Here is a 26400-nt window from a genome sequence, read left to right on the forward strand (position 1 = left end):
TCATGGGCGATTTCAAACCGTTGCCCAGCAAAGAGTTGCACAAAAATTTTCTGGAAAAAGTCGTAGAATTATTATTCAACACTGTAGTGTTTACTACGAGAAAAGATAAAGTGTTGTTGTGGAGATCTCCAGAGGATTTGTTGAAAGAATTCGACTTTGAACTGGGACAGAATGGAGAGTCTCAGGAGAAGTTGATACAAGTGCTGAAGAATACGGTGAAGTTTAGCGTGAAGACTGGTCATCCGTATTTCGTAAATCAGCTGTTTTCAGGGTGAGTAAAAACTAGTTTATGAAAAATTATTATTTTTGTAAATGGTACTGACTTTTAATTAGTGATGGGCTAATGCAAGCTCAAGACCAAGGCTCCCTTGGTCTCGGTTTGGCTGCAAAACTCCTTTAAGTATCCCATGTAGCATATATAGATACATTTTAGGTAATGTTTCTAATAATTGTGTCTGTTTCTTGATACAAAATGGAAACGGTATGCCACAAATAGGGACCATTTTCGAAAACTATATATTTTATATGGTTTTATTACATATGTTTCCAATGTGGTGACACTAGTCGTTTCCTGAAAGCAGTTTCCTGTTTCGATGCGGAATCAAAACTTTCAGAGGAAATGTTTCGAAACATTTTCTGCAATTTGAGTCCAAGATGTTTCCGTTTTCAGCAGCCAACGTTTCTAAATGTGAAGAAACAAAATGCCAAACTAAAATAGTCTATGTATGTGTGTGGATTTCAAAATGAAAACAGCCGTCAACAATGTCGACCTCCGCGTTTATATTTTTGTCTTAAAACCTTTGTTTTTAGGTTTTCTTGTACAAAAAATTGGTAGCAAAAGCAAATTCATCGTTTAATTTGATAATAAATCAAGTCTGAAATATAGATTTTTATTTTAATTACCATGGTTCTGAAAATAAAAATATATAAATCAATGTAAGTAGAACGCGTTCACATGAGTTTAAAAGCCGATAAAGACATATATTTTTAGTTAAAAACGCTGTCACTAGCTAACATTGCGGAATTTTAATTCATTATTTTATAAAATTGACATGGAGTCGGACACAAATCGTATACATTATATCATACTTGTGTCTAAAAAGAGAGAAACTCGTGTTTCGAAAATGAATCGACAATAAATGGAAACCTTGTTTTCAAAATGTTTCGATTTAACGTTATCTGTGTAGAAATTTTGAACTAGTTACCTGTCAACAAAGCCAATCAAAACTGCTGGTCAAAATAATCAAAACATTTTTATTTACTTCTTATAACACAATTAAAACAAAAAAACATGTGTTCCGTTGTGGAAAAAATAGAAAAAAACGTTTGCTAGTAACATTTTTCTTCGGTCTCCTGTTGGGTATGGGTAGTGGATGTTATTACATTTATTCCTAAAACAAATCGTCTCTGTAACGCGTATAATAAATAATTATACAATCGCATAAGAAAAATATCTGTATTTGTACTCACCATATGTCCTTCCTTCTGCTTTTTTAATTATAGTACTATAAAAACTTGAAGAATGCTTAAATGCAAAAACTGCAGAACAAAATCTAAACAATAAAGTAAGGTTATGTTCTTATATTTGACACAGAATATCAAATGAATTATGGAAACTTTTCATGTACAAAACAGGTTTGTAGAACATAGTTTCTTTGTTTTTCTGTTTCTTAAAAGTTTCGAAAAATTTGTGACACTAAGATCTTTGTTTTTATAGCTTATGTAGCGAAACCATATTTTGGTAAAATGCTTCAAAAGAAAAAACGATTTATGTTACGAAACATATGTATCAAAAATGTCAAAATGTGACGAAACTGTTTCGCAATGTTTCTCAGCAGAGATTTTGTTTCGATTTTGTGTCTAAAAATGCTACTTGGGCTTTTGCACTTTTTTAATAGATTTTTTCTGGAGGCATTTTCTACATAAAAATATATGCTTTTCAAACGTCCCAAAGTATTAATTTTTGCGACGTGATTGACTAGATAAAATAAAAATTTTAAAATTTTTTCTGGGTTTTCTTTCTTGTAAATTTAATCTACTACCTATGTTGCCATAGTATCAGGATATTATGCTTTTTAACAGTTTTCTTTCCCATCTCCTTCTTGAGGTGCCGTGCAGATTCCTGCGTAGGCGTTCATCTTTTTTTTCCTCATCAGATGGTTCTATTAACTGCAGCGACTTGGAGTGCTTGGAAGTCCTGTATGCCTCTCCAATGACGAATATTTCTCAGCCATGATAGCTTCCTTCGGCCTATTCCTCTTTTGCCCCCCTCTATTTTACCCTGGAGAATCAGACGCTGAAAATGATAGCGTTCTTTACGTAGTATGCGTCCCAAATAGGCTATTTTCCTCTTCTTGATGATTTCGAAGAATTCACGTTCTTCTAGACCAGCTCTTCCGAGAATGTCTTCATTCCTCACACGGTCGACCCAGGGCACTCTTAGCATTCGTCGTAGGGTCCACATTTCGAAGGCGGTTTATCAATTCGGTTTATTGTTGCTACCTCCAGTGTCCATGTTTCCACACCATATAACAAAACGGACCAGCCATAGAACTTCACCATTCAGTATCTAAGGCCGAAGTTCAAGTTCCCATCTGTGAGAAATCTTCGCAGTCTCAGAAAAGTAGATCTTGCTTGTTTGATCCTGCATTTGATCTCCTGATCTGGATCCCACGTTTCATTAACCATGCATCCCAAATATTTAAATTGTGTCATCTGCTTGAGGACCTCTCCATTTAAGTAACTTCTGGTGTTCGGAATATTGTTTCTGCTAACAACCATAAATTTAGTTTTTGTAGTATTTATGTAAGTTTATAGAAGAATATCAGAAATGGGGACTCGAGATCAATACTAACAAAACAGAATATATATGTATCGAAGGAGAACAACAAGATCTAATACTAGATGGGAAGAAAATTAAGTGCTGCACAAAATACAAATATTTGGGTATGCAAATCACATGATGGACTGTTGGATACAGCAATTAAAGAACGAAACCAACTTGGAAGGAATGCTATCACGGTATTGAATGGGATACTGTGGGACAGAAGCATAAACAACAAGAACAAAACTCTAATATATAATACCATCATCAAGAGTATAACCACGTACAGCTGTGAAGTGTGGCCAATTAAGGAAACAACAAAACGAATGCTGGAAGCTACAGAGATGGATTTTTGGAGAAGATCAGCAGGCAAATCAAGACTCGAGCGAATAACTAATGAACGCATAAGAGATATTATGGAAGTTAAACATACCGGACGTTAAACATATAGTGGACGACATAAAGAACAGTCAACTCATATGGTACGGGCATGTCCAAAGAATGGCAGAAATAAAAATCGCAAAGCAAATTATAAACTGGAAACCTGCAGGAAGAAGAAAACCGGGTAGACCGAGAAGAAGTTGGCAGGAAGGGATTGACACGTTTATGGAGGAAAGATCTCTCGGAGACGATGCATGGAGAGACAGACAGGCATGGAGAGATGGCATCGGAAGACGTAGAACGTTTTAAACCGATTAATATATTTATATATAGTACTTATGTTTAAACCCAGTCTTTGGCTTTCATTGTTAACCTTATTTAGAAGGATTTGGAGATCATTTGCATTGTCTGCCAATATCACTGTGTCATCCGCATATCGGATATTATTAATTGGAATGCCATTTATTTTCAAACCAATGGGACTATTGGAGGTTGACTCAGTAAATGCTTTTTCCACATATAAATTGAACGACATTGGAGACAGAATACACCCTTGCATTACCCCCTTTTTTATTTCAAAATCTTCAGTTACTCCCATGCTATGTATACGAATTTCAGCTTTTTGGTTTCAATACAAATTACAGATGAGCCTTATATATTTTCCATCAAGTCACAAGTTTCTGAGGTATGATATAAGGAGGTTATTATCGAAAGCTTTTTCGTAGTCTATAAAGCACATGAAGACATCTTTTTCTGATCTTGGCAATTCTATACTAAAGTTTGAAGACTGAATATGGCTTCTCTAGTACCAAAGCCGTTCTTAAATCCAAATTGGCTTTCTCCACTTACTTCCTCACATTTTTTGTAGAGTCTTGTATGTAGCACCCGCAGAAAGAACTTAAGAAAGTGGCTCATTAGACTAACAAGACGATACTCTTTACACGAAGTTGCGTTGCTTGACTTGGACAGCGTGATAAACGTAGAACGAAGCCAGTCTTCAGGGATGTGACCGGTGTCATAGATGTTATTGAAAAGCTGTACTATAATTTTTAAGTTTTGTTCATTAATTAAGTGGAACGTTTCCGAATACATATCATCAGGCCCTGGAGTTTTGTCGTTTTTCGTAATCGTCTTTCCCATAACTATAATATTAATTCACAAACAGTAAATTCGCTGTGCTAAATTTATAGGTTTGGTTTAATTTTCGGAATTTCTATCGGTTTTATGGCTTGCTATTTACAACAATCATTGAATTTATAAATGAATTAATCTATGAATCACCTACAAAAGTTTTAAAACTAAAAATACTATATGAACCAAATGTATAATAAGATTTTTTTACCCCAAAAAACAAATAAAAGTAAAAAAAAATGAGAGTGTTACTTACAAAAGGGAATAATGGAACATCCATAAAATACATCTTACGCTACATTTCCCATTTAGAAATTCGCACTTCTGTTCCCATTTTCGTACAACGAACTAGAATGAGATAGAAGATATTTTATTCGACTTTCCGAAAATTGAAATTGGTTGGCTCTTATAGATTTGTACTATGCCCAAATATAATGCGAATTTCTATTTAAAGGGGAACTTTCTCGGCTCTACACTGAAGAAGTTTTAATATTTAATAGAATCTGCTCAGTTTAAGTTAACGTCGAATCCGGCTTTGAATATTATTTAACCCTATTTTTTAATCGGCTCATAAAAATGCCAATCCAACAGAATTACTAAATATACAAGGTATTTCTTAAGCCCGCTTAGCAGTTCGCAATTTTACTTGCACGCAAGAAAAATTGCAGCAATTTTACTTGCCGGTAGAAGCGGGTTTACTACCCTAAACAGCGTTAGGTCATACAAACCTCGTACCCGAGTGTTTTAAAGTTTCAATAACTGCCAGGGTTGGAAAAAATCATGATTTTTTTAAAAAAATCAAAAAAATCAGATTTTTTTTATTTAAATCAGATTTTTTTGATTTAAATCAGATTTTTTTGATTTGAATTCAAAACAATATTTAAATCGGATTTGCAAATGACTAGGACTTATTTCCAATTAAAGTCCTATCCTAAATGGCTAAATCTATCTAGATTAACATTAATAATCTACGGGGCGTGTGATTTTTTCACATATATTCCACCAATATATTCCGCAAAGAAAAGTCGTTCGCTCCAGATCAAAAGGATTTTTTTCAAACGTCTCAAAAGTATTAATTTTTTGTCATTTTAACGCCTAGGCATAAAAGTAAAGCACTGTTACGCCTAAGCACAAAAATATATTATTAAACTTATAGATTACTGTTTATATTATTTGCAATGTTTGAAATTGATTAAATAATTATTTGTAATGTTTAAAAAAAATGATATGTTCTATTCGGAATAAAAATGTACTTTTTGTGCCTCCCTGTAATGTTGGAATAGCTTTAGGATGGTCCTTCAAAGGTATAGCATCGTCAAAAAAAGTATAATTTTTACTCCAAATAAAACAATACACTATTGTTCGGAAATAATCTTAAGTCGAGAATGAAATTAGTATGCATTATCTAATATCAAAGTGTAAAGTACTTACTGCAGATCAAAATGTCGGTAGGAATTTGGAAACACAACCAATAATAAATAAAAAAATATAAAACAACATATTTTCTGACAACAATAAAATTATAGATTCTCGGGAATAAAGATATAATCTCTATATTAAAAGAACCTAGTTCTGCACTAAACTTTGCGAATGATATGTATTTGAACAGCGAATTTTTGTCAGTTATACAGAAATTGTAAAATAAATCCTGGTGTTTAGCGGTCTAATGGATTCACACGAAATTAGTTCAAAAATCGGTCCATCAATTAAATTGATGAATAGATATTTTTATTATACAATTATTTTTCGATTTATTATCTGCTACATCTGTTATAGAAAATGTTTATAGTTTTCTAGGACACATTTTTATAACTTTTACAGTTATTTTTTGATTTATTATAAAGTTTCAATAAAATTATTTTATTTGATTTAAATCACACGATTAAAATTGAAAAAATCACTTGATTTAAATCACGATTTAAATCATGATTTAAATCATGCCAACCCTGATAACTGCACTACCAAAAAACTAAAATACTTAAATATTTTGACAAAGCCATTTCAGTATTATTTTAATGCGATCAACATGAACTGTAACCGGGACGTATATTAAATATACGTCCCGGTACCTCCATGTACTACAAATTTTCGAAAAAAACGACGTCCATGATCGCCATTCGGTTCTAGGCCGAACGAACAGCATACGATATCGCAAATCCGTCTGGTAAATAGCATCCGTGATTCCAAATTTCAACTGCCTTTAACACCTCTATAAACACCAGACGATATCGCGAAATTTATTGATGGGTTGCTCGTAATCAGCATTTTGGATCGCAAATTTTGATTGTCAACACAAATTAAACGAGCTAAAAATAAAAAAGGGGCCTTTTCAAGCGGCCACCCCTTCCAATAACAATCACGCATATTGATGTTTAACTTTAGTGATCGTACGAAAAAATACACGTTGACGTGCTGTTTGAATACACTGTTGATGTGCGGTTTTACTTTATACGACTACTCGTATAAAGTAAAACCTAAAATCGTGTCGGGAAATCAACCTAAAATAGATTCCCTGATAACACTATTTTATGTTCATCCAACTTACATACGCATGCAAATTACTTAAAACAAAATAGAGATATAATATATTTTCCATATAGAACTCAATATAAATTTCTAATACCTAACTTTAAAAAAAAAAAAAGATGTGTCCTTAACCAGTGGCGGATACAGAGGGGAGGCCCATGGGACACGGGCCCCCCTAAAATCTGGAAATTGTGTAAAATATTAGGTTTTTGGGTAAAAATTTTATTGTACCCTAAAAAGCATATTCTACATTGCTTTTTATTTTGGGCCCCCCTAAAATAAATTTCTGTATCCGCCCCTGTCCTTAACTATTTTTGATAAAATTATAACAAAAAATTGGCGCCGGGAGGCACGTATAGCCGCCCATACTTGATATTGTTACGTTTTTCGTCGGTTCCGTGTTGATAGAAAGTCACAATTTATTTAAACACAATTTATTTAACACTAATTAACAAAAACAATAACGATTAAAAGACTTAAAGAACTATTTATAACTTATTTACAATTTATCTGACTATTTATCTAATAGGAATTTATTTTGAATTCAGCGCGCGACAACTGTGTACACGTCGAACGTCTGTTTGTTCTCTGTCTTCCTCAGGCCTCAGGCGTCTGCTTATATATGAGAGCAACAGACAATCCAGACTTGTCTCGACAATTCTTATTCGTTTTAGAACGTCGGCGTCGCGTCGCTAAACCGATTTTAACCAAATTTGGCACAAAAATACTGTGGCACCCGAGAATCTGGCTATTAGTTTTTGGTGGCGGTGGAGGGTTGGTAAGGGGGTATGGGAGGGGGTTAAAAATTTTAAAAAATCGTAACTCAAAAATTACAGTAGCTAGCGAAACGCGGTTTTCAATTTAAGAATAGGAATATTTGCAACAAAATTTGTAATAACATCAAAATCAGTCAAAGTCGCAGTTTTTGAGATAAAAAAATATTGAAAAAATTCCTTTACTTTGAAACTAAAAGAACTGCCTACCAACTTTTTGTTAACATATTTTAGTATGGGCGGCTATATGGGCCTCCCGGCGCCAATTTTTTGGTAGACATCATGCAATTTTGCGATCTTGAATGCTGATTACCAGCAACTAATCAACAAATTTCGCGATATCGTCTACTGTTTATAAGAGGAGTTAAGGCAGTTAAAATTTGGAATCACGGATGCTATTTCCTAGACGGATTTGCGATATCGTATGCTGTCTACGAGGCTTCGTTCGGCCTAGAACCGAATCGCGATCATGGACGTTGTTTACAAATATGCAACCGGGACGCCTTGAAATACACAGCGAAAATTCCTGATTTCTGCACCTGCGGTCGGAATTTTTTAAAATCAACTGAAATGCAACAAGCCTATTGGCTTAAGCTGCAACTCAGTTAATTATTCTATGCTGCAACTTTTGTAGGCTTGATCCCTACGGCTTGGCAGCTCAATGGTTGACCGACGCTTTAAATGCAAGCGTGTACACTTATGAAGTAGCTCCAGTTTTTACGTTGATGGAACAACATGTAATCAATGAGGTATGCAAGATGGTGGGATTGGAATGGGGTGATGGCATGTTCTGTCCTGGTGGATCATTTGGCAACGGAACTGCCATTAATCTGGCTAGATTTAGTAGATTCCCTCAAGTTAAAGTAAGTATCGAAGTGTTGCAATAGCTTTTCTAATCTCTTTACATTTATTGTGTATTCTTTAGAAGTCCGGAAGTAAAAATTTACCGGATTTAGTAATGTTTACCTCAGAAGAATGCCACTATTCCATATTCAAATTTGCCAGCTTCCTCGGATTAGGTGAAGAAGCTGTAATAAAACTAAAAACCGACGAGGTTGGTAAAATTGTTCCAGACGATTTGGAACAAAACATAATCAAATATAAAGATAAAAATGTTGTTCCGCTTATGGTTGTTGCAACAATGGGTAAGTTGTTGTTTATATTCCAAGTAAATTATTGTAATATTCTTATTTTTCTTTAAAAATTAGGTACTACAGTTAGAGGAGCCTTTGATCCTGTAGCTGAGATATCAGCTATATGTAAAAAGCACGGTTTATGGCTACATGTGGATGCAGCATGGGGCGGTGGATTATTATTTTCACAAAGATATAGGTAGATACAACAGTTTTGATCTCAATGAATTATACAATTATTCAGGAATGTTAAATTATGATGACTTCAAATGATGCTCAAATTTTAGAACTAAGCTCAATGGTATAGAATTAGCAGACTCGATTGTAATCAATCCTCATAAACTACTTGCTGTGCCCCAACAGTGCTCTTTGTTGTTAGTTCGAGACAAGAATTTACTCCACTCATGCCATTCCAGAGGCGCTGAGTACCTTTTCCAAAGGGATAAGTACTACGATTCCAAGTACGATGTTGGTGATAAATACCTGCAGTGTGGTAGAAAATGTGATGTATTTAAGTTCTGGTTTATGTGGAAAGCTAAGGTATTTGAGCAACAATATTAAATTTTAAGTGACCCCAGTGGCGGCTCATGGGGAAAAATTAGGTGAAGAGTTAGTTTTTTTTTAAATTGCGCCGAAATTTTTTTTGGCGCATTCACGATTTTGTCAACATTTTCTTAAATATTATTTAAAAATTTTTTGCTGCATTCGCCATTTTGTCAACATTTTTTTTTGTTATTATTTATACACTAATACCTATAATATTTTCATTTTAGTTTGGGCTAAAACGCATTAAGTAAAAAGAGATACAACCAGTTTTCGATAAACACATTATTTTGCATTCCAGTGAAAATATAATTAAATTTAAATTAAATATAATAAACATTATATACAGTGTCCACCATAAAGTTGGATCGATATGGACGTTTTTTTTATATTAGAGTTTTAAAAAATCTTTTTGTGGCAATCACTTCTGCTTTGAAAACAACTTAAAATGCACCAAGCCAAAGTTGACAGCTAACATCTGGGTGCTGTCAAATACAAAATATTTAGAAGACATTTTTAAAAATTGGTTAAATTATTATTATTTTAAAAAAAGTGACTAATAAAATTATGTTTCAAATTTGACTTGGTGCATTTTAAGTTGTTTTTAAAGCAGAATTGATAGCCACAAAAAGTTTTTTTTAAATCTAATACCAAAAAAACATCCATATGGATCGAACTTTATGGCGAACACTGTAATTATTGAATGGCTTCCCCGAAAAATGTTGTAACCGACATTTTTTTCAAAATAGAGATTGCAGTGAAATAAGGTTGTAATTTTCATAAGTATAGCGTTTTTTCCTCGGTTTTTTCACTGAAATTTCGATATTGAAAAAATTGTCGTTTACAACCGAGGAGCCATTCAATTATTATTCAATTATTACATTAATTATTATTACATTAATGTTGACTAACCAATATTAACCAAAATAAATTTGACATATTTATATTACTAACCTTACTAATTTTTGTACCTAAATCAGCTCAATTTTTCTGTTCTTTATTGATGCAAACTTATCAGTAATATCGTCATTTAATTAATTATATTCATTAAAGCCTATTTAAACGAACATTTTCATTAAAATTAAGCTTATAGAGTCTAGCGTTTTCTTCTAAAGCATCGGCTATTGTATTTTGATTTTTTTTTAATTTCTTAGGATTAACTGGCATTTTAAATGTTCTGCAGAATCCCCGTGTTTATGCAAAGATCTTGTTATATTTACGAAATCAATGAACCCTTCTTTATTCCAAATGCCATGTTTATTAGAAAATAGTAAATACAACCAACAAAATAATTTTTGTAAAACAATACTACTACATAGCCAATTAAAAGCAGAAAACCAGGAAGACTTAAATTTAATATTATAAGATTTACCACTTTTTCTTATTTCTTTTTTGCAATTTATGGTTAAAGTTTCAGTTGGTCACCCTTGAGATAAAACATCACTCTTATCTTCATCTGTCCGCCGTCTGAAGGGAGTTTCCAATAAATTGCACACCAAGTCATTAATTAGGTTCATTTTTTAACACATACACACACACAAAACAGTTTTAAAACGCAACAACAAAAAAAACAGCAAAAATCGGCAAAAATTAACAAGTTAAATCAGCAAAAGCCATTAACTTTGCAGTCTTTACACGGTTAATTACTCGCCGAAGTAGCCGAATATTAGCATAAATGCATATATTATGCGCCGCCATCACGCATTTCCTGAACAAACGGAAGACGAAGAGAACTGCCCAAAACCAAAAACTCATTCACATCGGTCTCCGATAATAAACTTCGGGGCGGGGGGGTTTACATTTGCCGCTAGGCTGACGTCATGTTACCATGGAAACCGTGCAGCCGCTTGGCTCAGAAATAGAAACATGTTCACTTCCACTTCTGGCTTGTAGGCGCGTGCGGGCCTATAATGCTACTTTTTCGGCCAGAATTAACGATGCGGTGGACCTATTATGCAGAGGTCCGCCCGGAAAAAAATAAATAACTTATAAAAAATTACCATTTTATTATTCAGATGCATGTAAATATATTAAACTAAATTAATATTTAATCATTAATTTTTTTTCTTTAATTTAGTATTTTTTTCGGTGAAGTGCCCCTTCACCTACTGCACCTGACGAGCCGCCACTGATTGACCCAATTAAAATCGAGAATTCGAAACAACTTTTTTATTTTCTTTCTCATCATATTAAATTTAAAACTAAATATTATATTCGTAGGTTTTGGTGTCCTTTTTAAGTGGCAAGTTTGAAACTCTCATCCTCATTTTCCTTTCCTATTGTACACCGTACACGAATTTTTCGTCTCCACGGAAACCTAACCTTACTTAAAAGCGTCATATTTCACAATTAACTAGGTACCTAACTTAAGAGCCTAAAAGTGTAGTTGCGAGCGTGCGAAATGAAAAAGTTAGCGAAATATTCTTCTAGGGAGCGATATTAGTTATTTTTAGTCTGAAAAAAATGGGGTACTCATAATAATGTTATAATTTACTGAAATTTAAAAGAAAACTTTTTTTAAAAATTGTTTTTAAGAGAAATTTGACAGAACAACAAAAACAGAATACGAAATCCTATAATAAAATATCGTCTTTTATACATTCCCTCCAGTTATTAGCTTTAATATAAAAAGTTCTTCTAATACAGAAAAAGAATGAAAAAGAAACTTTTTTGTTACTTTTTTATAAAGTTAGTATTAAATCAATATAGGTTTATTTTACTTTGTTTTCCAACATTTTTCGAAGATGAGACAATAATACTGTGATATTAGAGTATGTGTTTATCTTTTAAAAATGGTTTAACTCTTTATTATTGTTTTATGGGATGCATCACTCATTGCCTAAACCTAAAACAATAATCGTATTGATCAAAACTGCCTATAATTTCATTATCTACGTTTTTGAATTAATCAATAAGTAGAATGTAGAATGAGTAAGAGAGGGGTTGATCACCGCGACCATAAAGATCTATTACATTAGTTTTAATAAAATCAGTGATCTGACTAAAATCCCGAATTTTCATCTCATTATGGAAAAAAACTCAGAAAAATGGCAAACCTATAATTATAAAAAATATAATATCAAAATAATAGTAAACATAAAATAGTAAGTTTCCTGCAAAAAACGAAGCAGCTTTTCTTTGTTGTTTTCTAAAATTCGGAAAAATGGACAAAGTGCATCTATACTCTGTTTTTTTTCTCAGGTAAGATTTCGACAGACGATGACAGAAGAAAAGCAGATGACGTTCCATACCAATCTATTTATTTTACTAAAAAAAGTTTCTAATTATTTTTAAGTTATCTATGGATGGGTTTAAATATAAATCCGTCATGCGTCGTGTCTTGTTGTTTTTAACCAGTTTTATTGGTTTATTTAAAAAATGACAGATCGTATTTCAATTTTATTGGTTTGACGGAACGATGAACGACAAACGGACGCCGATGCGTATGAACCCGCCTTTAGATTTTTGACGCTTGTCAAAGTCTTGCCAAATTATAGGTTATAATTTTGTGTCAACTTTTGTTGAATACCCTGCGTTTTGGAAGATGATGCATTTTGATTCGTATTATTACGTGTGTTTTGTGTCTTTTGAAGTCAAGTGGAGGAAAAATCGAGTGAAAATTAACTGTAGACCCAGAGCACAGTTTATGGTTAATACTCGCTGCCCAGGCAGGAAGTCTTAAACCAATGAAGTTGCCATCGATAAAGTTTGTATACCATTTCGTCGTAGATAAGTGCATCTCGTATAAGGTAGAAGGATCAAACTAAACACATACTAAAAACTGGAGTAGCTGTAAAATATCGACATCACACGATAGGCAAATAATGGATTTTAGTACTGCAGAAAAATAATGTCAAAAGGTACTGGTTTAAAAAAATTAAGATTAAAGTTTCATAAAGCTTGAAAGTAAATAATAGTTCTTTTTTATATTTTTTTGGTATGTAGTGTCTTGTTCTTGTTTGTTTTGTATTAACACATACCGTTTTTATTAAATAAAATAACTCGATTACATTTTTTCAGTTTTATACAGTTTTTTTTCACAATATTTTGAAGTAATCACTTGTCATCTTGTCAATCAAATTTTAAATATTTCCTGCTATGCGTTCCAGTTGTACCAACTTATTTCTTTGTAAAATAAAATAAACTACTTTGAAATTAAAATGACAGACACATCTATCACTGTCAAGGATCTTCTCGTTGGACAGACTATAGAAAGTCTGTTCCTTGTTTGTTTTAAATATCTTAACTTTTGACCTACAATGTGGGGCAAATTTTTCTAAAATACAACAAAATTTGTTTTAAAAATGGTCAAGAGAAAATTATGTTTCTTTTGACCAGATCTACCATCCCTTAATATACTTGCACTTATTTCTGGGACACCCTGTATAACGCTTCAGCTCGCCCAAATTATCATCGATTGTTATTCCCCAGCCGTTTTTTTTCGATCGGACGGGACTATGTTATCTTTGATATTAGAATAAGAGATGTGACCCATCCCAGCTGCTGCCCAGTTTGGTATTTTTTTCATTATGAATTAGTAGAGTGCCTTAAGCCCTTGTGGGATACAAACTTCGGAATTCAAGTACTGTGAAGGAATTTTGATAAAACTTTTTGCATTGTATTGTTAATAAGATATATTACAAAGTTTACCCATTTAAATTCGTTGCTTTCACTTTAGTATTTAAATATACACACATATACAAATACATACATACAAGATGGTTCCGTTTTCTGAAAAAGGATTCCCATTTGAGATATTCACTCCAAACCTTATGCAAAATGTGTGTAATGGTAGTTTACATTTCAAAAATGTTTTCAATTGTAAAATCGCTATTTTTGGGGCTTACTCAACCGGGTCTCACAATGCAAATTCACCTCAAATATCCATTTAGTTGGTCATTGGCAAGCACTCTCTCATTGTACATGAAAATAACAAAAGAAAAATTTACTGATCTGGATAAAATTGATAGTTAAATAGTAGAACTCACCCGGGGGTACTCCGCCCCCTAGCCACTGACATTCTATTCAATATATCCGATTCCATATCTTCCATCTAATTCAAATATTATTCGGATCTATTGGTTAATAATCTTCAACAACTAGCTAGTGTCACCTGAAATAGTATAGAGGCTTCCCCCGGACGCAAATCGGCCGCTAAACAGATTCGCATCACAATCTATGAGGCTAATTGGGGTCCTCACCAACGCCCCACCGTGTCAATCTAGAAGCAAGAGAGACCTCAAACTCTCAAGACCATCCTCAAAGGAACGACGTCACAAGAGGTTTTCTACTTCCATAGTCAAGAGACTCGCTACTTCCAAATGTCAGCTCTGTGACAAAACAGAACACTACAGCCGGCCTGTCTACTACTGACCCGCCGCCGGCAAGCTAAGCCTCCTCTTACATCACAATTTTACCTGATCACAAATATTTACATCGCTTGCCAATGAATCATACTATTTTCTCTAATCGACTTTCAAATAGAGTGTTTTAGCATTACTAGATAAATAAATAGAGTTTCCGAAGGAATGCATATTGTTTATTAGAATACTGAATAAATAAAAGCATTATTATTACAAACTTATTTTCCAAGTTTTACACAATATATTACAGGGTGTGTCAAATATATTTTTAAACTTAAGTTTTAGTATTTCAAATGAAATGCTTTATATTTGTTTAGTTCAGTAAATTTGCTATAAAATTCCGGTTCAAAAATTACCTTAATACCATAGAGTATACTGAGTAGTTTTTGAATTATGGCCATTTATACATCTACAGTTTCTACACACAATAAACCCTCTAAATTATGAAATAGCAAATTTTTTGTACCTACTTTTAAATTGGAAATATAATGTTGTATTTTGAAAGACACAACATTTCACGATACAAGGAAGAGCTGTCACAAGTACTGGAAGAAAGCATTTCAAGTTATCTATCAAATATCAGTTACGGAAATTATATTAATCAAATACAATTCCAAAGTAACTTTCATTTAAAAAGTATTTTAAGACTCAAATACTTTAGTATAATACTTGGTTTTGTTCAAGGAAAGTACTTCAAATATTACATGTTTATTTCATGGATTTATGAAGTACTTAAAGAATTTGAAGTAAAAATAAAAATTATATGAATAGCACAAAAAATACAAATAATTGTAACAAGTATGCAACTAAAATGTAGTTACAAATAAGTATTGATAATGAACTGTTTAAAACTATAAAATGAGCTAACTTAAGCTTAAGTAAATACCCAAACTACAGAGTTTAATAAGTACTCATATTTTTTTTTACTTCAAGGCAGTCAGTTTTTTACCGTTCGACTTTCGTATAACTAATTGTTCAAAGGGCGAGTTACAAAGCGCATGTCTTCGAGGTGCGTTTACTATTTCGGCAAAACTGCAAAGCCTTTCAATGGGTGCCGATGACGGTAGGAAGGTGTTACCTATATTATCTTAAAAATAGTTCTGGTATAACAGGATATTGATCTAATAATTTCAAGTCCTTACTTTGATACTCTGCGTACTGCAAAATCTCAAGTTTAAATTTCCTTTTATTGCAACTTTGAAGCGTCTCTGGAGAGTTGGAACAGTACAATTCAAAGAATTCACCTGTAGTGTCTATTATAATATTGTTTTCAATGGATACACTTTTATTACCTCTATTTTCCCGGCCGTCTCTACTACAAGTTTATGCGTACATATGAGTTGATATTGCCAAATTCACCTTCTCTGTAAACAGATTTGTAAGATATCCTGTAAGATATCCATAAAAGGTATTTTTTCACCTCGTAAACTGTCAACTGAATTTGCTAAATGTTTGGAGATTCGGCCTGTGATTCGGCAGTAGTCAGTTAAAGCAATAACAGCATCTCTGAGCATCTGATTTTTAATACTCATCTTTTCGAATAGCTCTATTAAACAGTTTTTTTCTTGAATAATTAGAGCATCATTCAGAGAATTTCAGCGTGTTGGCCCTCGATAACTTAATGTGTGGCCTAAGGGTTCTTGAATAATTTCTGCGCTTTTCGACTTGCCATTTTCCACAGAACATTGCATTTTGCAAAATATTTGTATGACGAGGCCTCAATGTAACATCTTTCTGAATTATATTTTTTATATTAGTAGTCGCAATAAGATTCAAAGTGAGTGAAGTACATCGAATGTGTTTAGGTAATGAGATTGTGATATTAGATTCCATCCCTTCCAGATTTTCTGAGATATTTTTAAATTCTAAATTTCCATTTTTTTTATGGGATTTCATGCCCAGTTGTCCGAATTCCTTAAAAGCTTTCACGAAGTTGGATCCGTTATCCGACACGGTAGCCAGTAGTTTTCCAAACCTCAAATTATGGATATTAAGGAAATTTTTAAGGATAAAGAATTAAAATTTAAAATGTAGGTATTCTTCATTTTTAAAAAATGATAAATATTTTAAAAGAGCGCCACCCTGTATAATTCGATTTCAATGATTAGAATACAAACAGAATAGCTTATACATTAGATTCATTTATTTCAATAAATATGCTTAGAACAAAAATTGAAAAAAAAAATAAATTAAGGAAATACTAAGAATTTACTATAATTACTAAACTAAAAAATTGAAAGCAACGAAAAAAAAATGGGTAAACATTTTAGTATTTTATCTATAAAACACAATACAGAAGGTTTCAAATTAATACATTGACAGTAATTGAATTCCGAGGTAAAAATCTCCGGGCCCTCCACTAAATCATTAATAAGAAAGTTATACAATCAATATATTGCAGTTAAAATTTTTATGGTGCAAGATATTTAGCTAGGAACTTTCCTATAGGATCTAGGTCTTTTTCTATCGAAAAAATAATGAAGTATAAACCTTATCCGGTCTATTCTTTGCCGCTCGAAGCACCAGCTATACAGCTAATTTCGTTACTGTTGTTATTTCCCAGGGTGCCGCTGGTTTCGCCAGCCACATCGACGTCCTCATGGACCTGGCCCACTATTTCGAGGAGCAAGTGAACTGCCGACCCGAATTCGCACCGGTCTCGCAACGCCAGTACATGAACGTTTGCTTCTGGTATTTGCCGAGATATTTGAGGTCCAGACCGAACGTTTCGGATTTTCACGCCGAATTGCACAAGGTAGGAGAGGGGAAATTTGTCTAGGACATGCTTGGAACGACCTCTAGTAACGTAATAAAATCTCTATTTATACAGGGTATCCCAGAAATAAGTGCAAATATTTTAAGGGGTGGTAGATCTCGATAAAGGAAACATATTTTCTCTTTATCGTTTTTCAAATAAGTCCAAAATAACGGAGTTTGGTTTGGTTGCTTTACTTTGAAAATTAAAAAAAAAAAAAATTTTTTTGCTTAAATTTTGAGAACCACTGGATCTTTTCTGGATTTTCTTTCTTGTAAATTTAATGTACTACCTATGTTGCCATATTATCAAGAAATTATGTTTTTTAAATAAAAACTAAAAAAACTTCCAAAATAAATTTCAAAAGATTCCGAATTTTCAAATTTTTTTTTTCGCGAAAAAAACCTCATAGGCGTGTTTCTGGGGTTGAACTATACTACCAGTTAAAATATTTGTAATTATTTCTGGGACACCCTGTATAATATTTATACAGGGTGGTCCGAACTGTATTCCGCAAACTTCAGCAGCATATTCTGCAGATAAAAATAAGTAAAAAAGTTCGTATAAATGTATGTCCTAAAATGCTTAGTTTCGGAGATACAGGGTGTAGAAATTTCATTTTTATTTCGATTTTTTCTAAATAATTTATGAAGTAACATCAATATTTGGATGAAAACTGGTGTCTGGGAGTTTTTTGACATGAGAAATTTGATTTTAATGTCAATATGACTCCTACTTGTAGAGGGCGCCATCTACATATTTTTGTGACATGTGTTTTACTTGTTGTGAAGAGTAATAACTATGAGACTGACTTTTACGTAATGACTTTTTTACGTTCCATGACTTTTTACGTAAAAAATGTCTCTTGATAAAAAGTTCTACGAGCAACCGTTCTCAAGATATTTAGAATGAAAATAGTTAATACATGTCTTATTGACACGTTGAGTAGATAGTTACTTGACTGAAAATATAAATTTGGTAAATTTTTATTTTTTTAAATTAATCATAAACTTTTTGCCAAAAAATGATAAAACTGTTTCTGTTGTAATTTTGGCACAAAAACATTTCAAATTTATGATTTCAGTCTAATAACTATTTAGTTAAGATGTTTAATTTTTGTCAATGATGATGGGTATTGGTAATTTCGATTCCAAATATCTCGAAAACCATTACCCTTAGCGATTTTTACCAAGAGACATTTTTTACGTAAAAAACTTCGTAAATGTATATTTTTTTACTCAGTAGTTTCAGGTACGGACGAAAAGTTATTACTCTTCAAACCTGTTAAAAAATATGTAGGTGGCGCCCTCTAGTAGTAGTCATATTGATGTCAAGATCAAATTTCTCATATCAAAAAACTCCCTGACACCAATTTTCATCCAAATATTGAGGTTACTTCATAAATTAATTGAAAAAAATCGAATTAAAAATGAAACTTCTACACCCTGTATTTCCGAAACTAAGCATTTTAGGATATACATTTATACGCACTTTTTTACTTATTTTTATCTGTAAAATATGCTGCCGAAGTTTCCGGAATACAGTTCGGGTGGAGGGGGAACCACCTTGAATAATTTTATATTTATAGTAACATAATATAATCTAGAGCAGAGCATAATAAAACTGACAGTTTTCATGACAATGGATAAAGTCCAAAACTTGTGTTTTGGGCTATTCCTATTCCTAACGCATGTTTAGGGTCATAAAAAATAGTAAACATTATTGTTGAATTTATAGAAAATGTTATGTACAGGGTGTCCCATTTTGGTTGAAATCATAGGATATCTCCGTTATTAGTGAAGATAGAAGGGTCCGGTTTGCACAAACCAGTCCCACTTTTTTGTCAAACGGAAGATGCCGTAAACAACATTTTCATAGCCCTCTTCGTTTCTGAGCTACAGGGTCTTTTTGAAAATTATGCAATTTGGGACGTATCTCTGTTATGGTTAAAGCTAATCGAGAAGGTGAAAACTAATGTAGAACTTTTTACGTAGTCTGTTATTTTACGAAAAGAATATTTTAAGATATAATCTAACGTTATGTTTTCTTAAATGGAACACCCCAGTATAATTATAAATTATATGATCTGGCTTGCCATAAGCTTCCCAAAATATATATATCACTTTATATTTATTTTCACCTATTTACTGCAATATTTAAAAGTTTTTATTAAAAGATCATATTTATTAGTAGGCCATGGTTGATAATATAATAAAAGAAACTAAAGAATTATTAAAAGTAATACTGCTATCTGACTCTTGTTTTATTTTGGGAGCCACTAATAAATTCTTTCTATATTAGGGAAACTTAACTCTCTGCCTACGGCTATTTGTAAATCTTGGTTTGGTTGGTCGTACCGGAAATGTTAGATATTCCTTTAACTAATTTGCGTGAAATATACTTTTAGCAAGATGGGGCTGCTCCTCACAACTTTGAAAATATTAGAATTTGGTGAAATTATTATTTCTCAAATCAATGAATTGGAAACAATGAACCCATATGGCCTCCCCGATTCCCGGATTTATCTGTTCTCGATTTCTGATTTTGGGGATTTTTGAAATAAGAAATATATCGTGGCAACTACAACAATGTAAAACACCTGAAAATGCTTTAATAATGCAAGCTTTTAGATATTAGCAAACCCCATCACGTTGTAATAATTTGAAAAATTATATATTTTAAATATTGCAGTAAATGGTAAATGGTGAGTGGATATTGGCCTTTCCCGAAATTAGTGATGGGTTGTTATTTAACTATCTGTTATTTTATAACAATTATTTATAAATAACATAACGCAACCGTTACTACTTCTAAAAAATAACAGATATAAAATAACGACACGTAGAGATCGGACGCTCGTGAAACAAAAAACGAAGTCGGCGCTCTGCACCGCCACGAAATTCTATGCTGCTCGAAGCAATTCCAAAAAACAACTAGTATCACAAAACACATACACAAGAAGAAGTGCGAGCGCCTTGCTAAATATTGGAAAGTGAAATTGACGTTTAAATTTGACACTGTTGACAAGTCTACTGCTACTAGCGCCCCCAATTTCGCTTGTAGGAACTACGGACTAAATTGTCACGCATGGCGGGAAGTTTAAAAAAATAAAAAATGTTATTTCTTCATTTATTTTTAATTATGACATACACAAAAACAAAAAATACACCATTTTTTAAAAATATGTTTAATATCAATATCAAATATACAACAGAAATTAATTTCACCACAATAAATTAATAAAATTAAAAGAATAATGTTACAAGTAGATCAAGAGACAAAATTAATTATAACAAAACTGAAAAAAGCGCGCAGAGCTTGCCGACCAATGGTGCTGCTTATCACCTGTGACGTAGTGACCAACCTGCGCAATATCATACCTTGTATTCTTTTGTATCATGAGTATGGATGGAAAACATGTTATTTCGTCAACCATCGATACAGGCGGCGAGACAACGGACAGCGGAGTGGGGGAATGCGCTACGGCGAACGTAGCTGCTTCGGCCGATGCCGTCAATGGTCGTATTGGGCTTACAACAGCTTAAAAATAATAGGATATAAAAGAAGCAGGTTTTTTTAAAACAGTTGTGCATAACGCCTGGCGGTCGAGATAACAGGAGTGCGAAAGAAACGCTGCTGCATCGGTCGATTGTCGATGGAGGCTCGCAACGGGTTGGAGAAGCAGTCATTTTAGATACGTTGTTTTTCAACCTGTTACGAGCATAAAAGGGCGGCGGTCGAGATAATCGGAGTGGGAAAGGAACGCTGCTGCATCGGTCGATTGTCGATGGAGGTTCGAAGCAAGTTGGAGAATAACGCATCAGTTGTTTTAGACACATTGTTTTTCAACCTGTTACAAGCATAACGGGCGGAGGTCGAGATGTTATGGCGCTGTATGTTTCAGTACTTACTTATTAAGTTTCAATATTTAGGTATTTATTTATTCTGAAAAATTTTCAGAATATTTTAAGATTTTTTAAAAATGTATACAGGGTGTTTTGAAAAATCTGGTCATTGATTAATCACGATCCTGCTTAAAGCCCTTGACGTAAAAAGCTGATTTTTGGAAAACGGATTGACTTTAGGGTGTAGAGGTTCGATAAGAAGGGATTTTTCGAAACTCGAATTCTAAGGGGGTGAAACTACCCTCAAATATTAGAATATTTTTTATTTAAAAACTGGAGAGTTTTTCGGAAAAACTCTTAAAACACGTATATTTTATTATGTTGTTTTACATACTTTAAGATTTTTTAAAAATATATACAGGGTGTTTCATAAAAATGACCATTGAGTAATCACTATTCTGCTTAAACTGCTTGACGTTTAAAGCTGATTTTTGGCAAACGGATTGACTGTGGGGTTGAGGTTCGATAAGGAGGGGTTTCTCGAATCTCAAATTCCAATAGGGTGAAAACGCCCTAGCGTAAAATATTACAATATTTGTTATTTAAAAAACGGTTAGTCTTTCGGGAAAACGTCTGGACACGCATAATTTATTTTGTTTTTTTACATATTTTGAAATTTTTTAAAAAATGATACAGGGTGTTCCAAAAAGTTGAGTAATTGATTAACCACGGTTCTGCTTAAGCTGCTCGACGTTTAAAGCTTATTTTTGGCAAATGTGAGAAAATTTTATCCAGTTTGTATGTTAATGGAAATTCTTGTTTTGCTTTATGATCACCATTACAAATTATTAATTCGACGCGAACGAAGTCGCGGGTACACGATAGTTTAAGTGTAAAATTAATTCGAACTCTAGTGTGTAGCTGGTTTACTTATGAAGAATATATTACACATTTTCTTATATTACTATTGTTTGACCGCAAATGGTAAAATCATAACTAAGAGCTTCTCGCCCGTCGAGTGAGATGCACCCTGTACACTGCTACGCAATTCAGGATCTACGCGGATCGAGAGGCAGGGCGTAGGTAGATCGGAATGTATAGGTATAGACGAGTGGCGGAATTTTGGCTTTTTTATATCGCAATTTGTAAACAGCGGTTATTTGTAAACAACCACCGTTTTTAGAGAGGTATTTTAGATAACAATCGATATTTAGTAATGTTTTGACACCCTGGAAATACAACCACCGAGCACGTCATTCTTGCAACTTGCAACTGCGTTAATACGCCTGGCGGTGACCGCCTCATACTCTTTCAGATATTTAGCAGTAAAATAAAGAAACCTGTTATTTTTAAGCTGTTATTTTAAGCTGTTTTTTGTAAATAACTATAACAGTTTCAACAAAAAATAACAGTTTTGCCCATCACTACTGGAAATCAAAGTGAGGCAGGAATGAGGTATTTGAATTCCGCTACATATTCTAATAGTTCTTCTCCGATTTTTATAACATTGTTATGATTTTCCGGGAGTGCACATAATTTTAGTATTATCGATGTTCAGCTTAAGGCCCAAAGCCTCGTATGCCCAGGTATATGTGTTCAGCATTTCTTGTAATTGCTGTAACGTTGGTGTATTTGCTGTAGCGTATTGAGGTTCTGTGATGAATTTTGTATGTATTTTTGCCCTGAGTCTTTTTATGTTGAACACACCGCCGTCGTATCTGTATCTCATGCCTATTCCTGTTTCCTGCAGTTTGTTGTCCACTATAATAGAGAGCGGCGCTGAATATGTTGAATAGAGGCGCTGTATTTATTAAAAGAAATCGCTCAGTGATTCAAGATGTGACACTCTAGATTTGTTGTTCTGGGGGCTTTTACACACTGTAAAAAATGTGTTGGGTACTCATATAGATCATATATACAGGGCGATTCCTGTAAGTCGGTCATACTTTCGGGGAATGATAGAGGACGTCGAAATATTAATTTTAATATAGCACACTATGGGTCGGAAATGCTTCTTACGCATGATACAGGGTGTTAAAGTTTTTGAAAAATTAAAGACATTCTTTAATAGTTTTTTAACAGTTGAAGGTATCGTCATAAAATTTTATTATAGGTGTCTACCTAACAGAGACACTTTAAATATAAAAAGAAGAGGTTTTAGTTTCAACCAGTGGCGTAGATGTGTAATTTTTGCAAAAAATAGTATGTCACTGATAAAAAAATAAAATTTTTAGAGTTTTATTTATTAACTCGGTATAAAATTCTTAGTTTTAAGGTAGTTATAAATACACTATAATTCGCATATTTAGGGTTCGCATTAAAAAAAATAATTTATTTTTTATTTTTAAATTGTGACAAAATGATGTTAGATAGGAGAAAGTTGCAAGAGACATTTTTTCTTGGAAATAGATCAAATAAATAAAAGAACTCCGAAATTTTTATTTTTATCAGTGGCGTACTATTTTTTTGAACAAATTACCCGATGTGTATCACATCTACGCCACTGGTTGAAACTAAAACCTCTTCTTTTTACATCTGAAGTGTCTGTGTTGGGTAGACTCCTATAATAAAATTTTATAACGATACCTTCAACTGTTAAAACACTATTAAAGAATATCTTTAATTTTTCAAAAATTTTAACACCCTGTATCTTGCGTAAGAGACATTTCCGACACATAGTAAGCTATATCAAAATTAATATTTTGACGTTCCTCATTATTCCCCGAAAGCATGACCAACTTACAGGAATCACCCTGTATAGATCATATTATATGCAAAAAACAGTTTTACCTATTTTTAACGCAGTATTTATTTAAACATCTCACCTATACTTGCTGACGAAAAACTCAATTTTTACAAACAATTTTTACCTTTAAATTAAAAATAATTATCTAATTGTAAGAAAATAGCTCTCCAACTTTTAATATTGATCTGAAGATTTATTTAAAAATAACGCATTTATAATAATACAGTGCCATCTATGAATGGTCTTCATTTACTGATGCCCCGAACAATTAAGAAATTTACTATTGCCGATGCGACACCTATTATACAAAAATATAAAATTCCTATTACATTTTTCTGCAATGCTTTACTGCCATCTCTTAGTCATAAGTATAACTAGAACATTAACTGTCGCTTTTTCTCCATAGGTAGCGCCGCAAATCAAAATGGTAATGGCTAACCACGGATCTGTAATGTTGAATTATCAACCCTTGAAGAGTTTGCCGAATTTTTTCAGATTCGTATCGCAGAATTCTTCACTAACTAGGAATGACATCGATTTTATATTGGACCACATCGCCGAAATTGGTGATGCCCTTTTTTTAGATTAGATTAGTAGGTACATTTTTTTATAAAATAATTATCAGTAATTTAATGATGCGTATCCATCAATTTATACTATATATAGGTAATTATCAATTGAATAGAATATGTTTCCAATTAAAATACAAATTTGAAACTAATTATATGTATGTAAAATATAGATACATTAAATTTACATATTATAAGTCTGTATTTTATATGTAGTTAAAATGAAAATTTAGAATAATTTAAATATAAAATAATTCTATTTGTATTTTTTTATACTGGGTGGCGCCTCTTATACGATGCGAAGGATCTTAGGAGAATGAAATGTAAAAAGTGCCTAAATTAATGTCTAAAATATATAAAAATAGTAATCTAAATCAATAACCAATAACTACATCAGTAATTAGTAGATACTATCAATTTCAACTTTAATATATTAGCAACTACCACACCACGTAGAGAAAAATAATGTAATAGTCTGAATAAACATTTTTAACATTAGTAGCCATTAGGGTGGAGCAAAAATTCACTTTTTTCAAAATTTGAAGTGGGTTGGTGTGCAAACGTAGTTAGTGTAGAGAACGTAGATATACTGACTAGGCTTTTTAACAAGATCTATGATAGAGGAGAAGTACGTGATGACTGGCTCCACTCAACTTTTGTACCGGTTCCGAAAAAACCATCAGCTCGACATCTCAGTGATTACAGACTTATTAGTTTAATGAGTCACGCACTGAAAGTATTACTTAAAATAATACATAACAGAATTTATAAGAATTGTGAGCAAGAAAGCGGCTTTGAACAGTTTGGGTTTAAGAGTGGATTGGGAACACGAGAGGCCTTATTCTGTTTACAATTGATAGCGCAGAAATGTACAGACCAACAAAAACCAATGAATGTGTGTTTCGTAGACTTCGAAAAAGCATTCGATAGAGTCAAACAGACGAGACTTATCGAAATGTTGTATGAGTTGGAAGTTGACAACAAAGATGTAACACTTCTGAAGAATATATATTGGCAACAAACAGCCCACATGAAAGTTGAAAATGACAATTCCAATCCAGTCAATATACAGAGAGGAGTAAGACAGGGATGTGTGCTGTCTCCTTCGTTATTTAATGTTTATTCTGAGGCGATTTTTCGGGAAGCTTTCTCTTCAACAGATTGCGGTATTAAAGTCAACGGCGAAGTCATTAACAATATTAGATTTGCCGATGACACAGTTCTTATTGCCGATTCTGATATTGGTCTCCAGAGTTTAGTGGAACGACTTGAAGGCTCTTGTAAGAAATACGGGATGAAGATCAATTCTTCCAAAACTAAAGTCATGGTATTTGGAAAAAACCAAAATGTACCAATTCCTATTAAAATAGAGGGCAATACCTTAGAACAGGTCTACAAGTTCAAATATTTGGGGTCCTGGATAGTTAACACCTTGAACAACGACGTGGAAATAAAAACTAGAATAGAACAAGCGAGAAATGCATTTTTAAAAATGAAGAACGTCTTCCAGAACCCCAGATTGGACCTTGAGTTAAGAACTAGGCTCGTTAGTGTTATGTTTGGTCAATTCTATTATATGGAGCAGAAACATGGACACTGAAAGTTCAAGAGATGAATCGCCTCGAATCGTTCGAAACATGGATATATCGAAGAATGCTTAAAATTCCATAGACAGCTCATATCACAAATACAGAAGTCTACAACAGAATAGGCAGAGAAAGAGAATTGCTCAATATAATAAAAATAAGAAAGACATGAAGGAAAGAGAGGTCTCGGCAGGAATAAACTATCTTGGTTGAGAAACATCAGAA

The 26400-nt window shown here is 33.0% G+C and overlaps 1 protein-coding gene across 2 annotated transcripts; it reads left to right on the forward strand.

Moving 5' to 3' along the window:
- LOC115889323 (glutamate decarboxylase 1-like) lies at positions 1-24632 on the forward strand. 2 transcript variants are annotated; one of them, XM_030909290.1, is made up of 7 exons: positions 1-271; positions 8270-8498; positions 8561-8780; positions 8844-8967; positions 9056-9308; positions 17238-17429; positions 24427-24632. In XM_030909290.1, the coding sequence occupies exons 1-7, from the start codon at positions 3-5 to the stop codon at positions 24607-24609; spliced, it is 1470 nt and encodes a 489-aa protein (XP_030765150.1). In that variant the 5' UTR covers positions 1-2; the 3' UTR covers positions 24610-24632. The 2 variants fall into 2 exon arrangements, with proteins under 2 accessions (XP_030765150.1, XP_030765151.1); XM_030909291.1 differs by lacking the exon at positions 17238-17429.
- Positions 24633-26400: the final 1768 nt, after the last annotated feature.

The sequence above is a fragment of the Sitophilus oryzae genome, unplaced genomic scaffold (genome assembly GCF_002938485.1).
Source record: "Sitophilus oryzae breed Bouriz unplaced genomic scaffold, Soryzae_2.0 scaffold_813_pilon_pilon, whole genome shotgun sequence".
NCBI classification, from domain to species: domain Eukaryota; kingdom Metazoa; phylum Arthropoda; class Insecta; order Coleoptera; family Curculionidae; genus Sitophilus; species Sitophilus oryzae.

Coding starts and splice junctions, on each gene's coding strand:
- LOC115889323 (XM_030909290.1), top strand. CDS start 3: ATGGGCGATTTCAAACCGTTGCCCAGCAAAGAGTTGCACAAAAATTTT. Junction 8,968..9,055: donor TTATTTTCACAAAGATATAG/GTAGATACAACA, acceptor CTCAAATTTTAG/AACTAAGCTCAATGGTATAG. Junction 9,309..17,237: donor GGTTTATGTGGAAAGCTAAG/GTATTTGAGCAA, acceptor GTTATTTCCCAG/GGTGCCGCTGGTTTCGCCAG.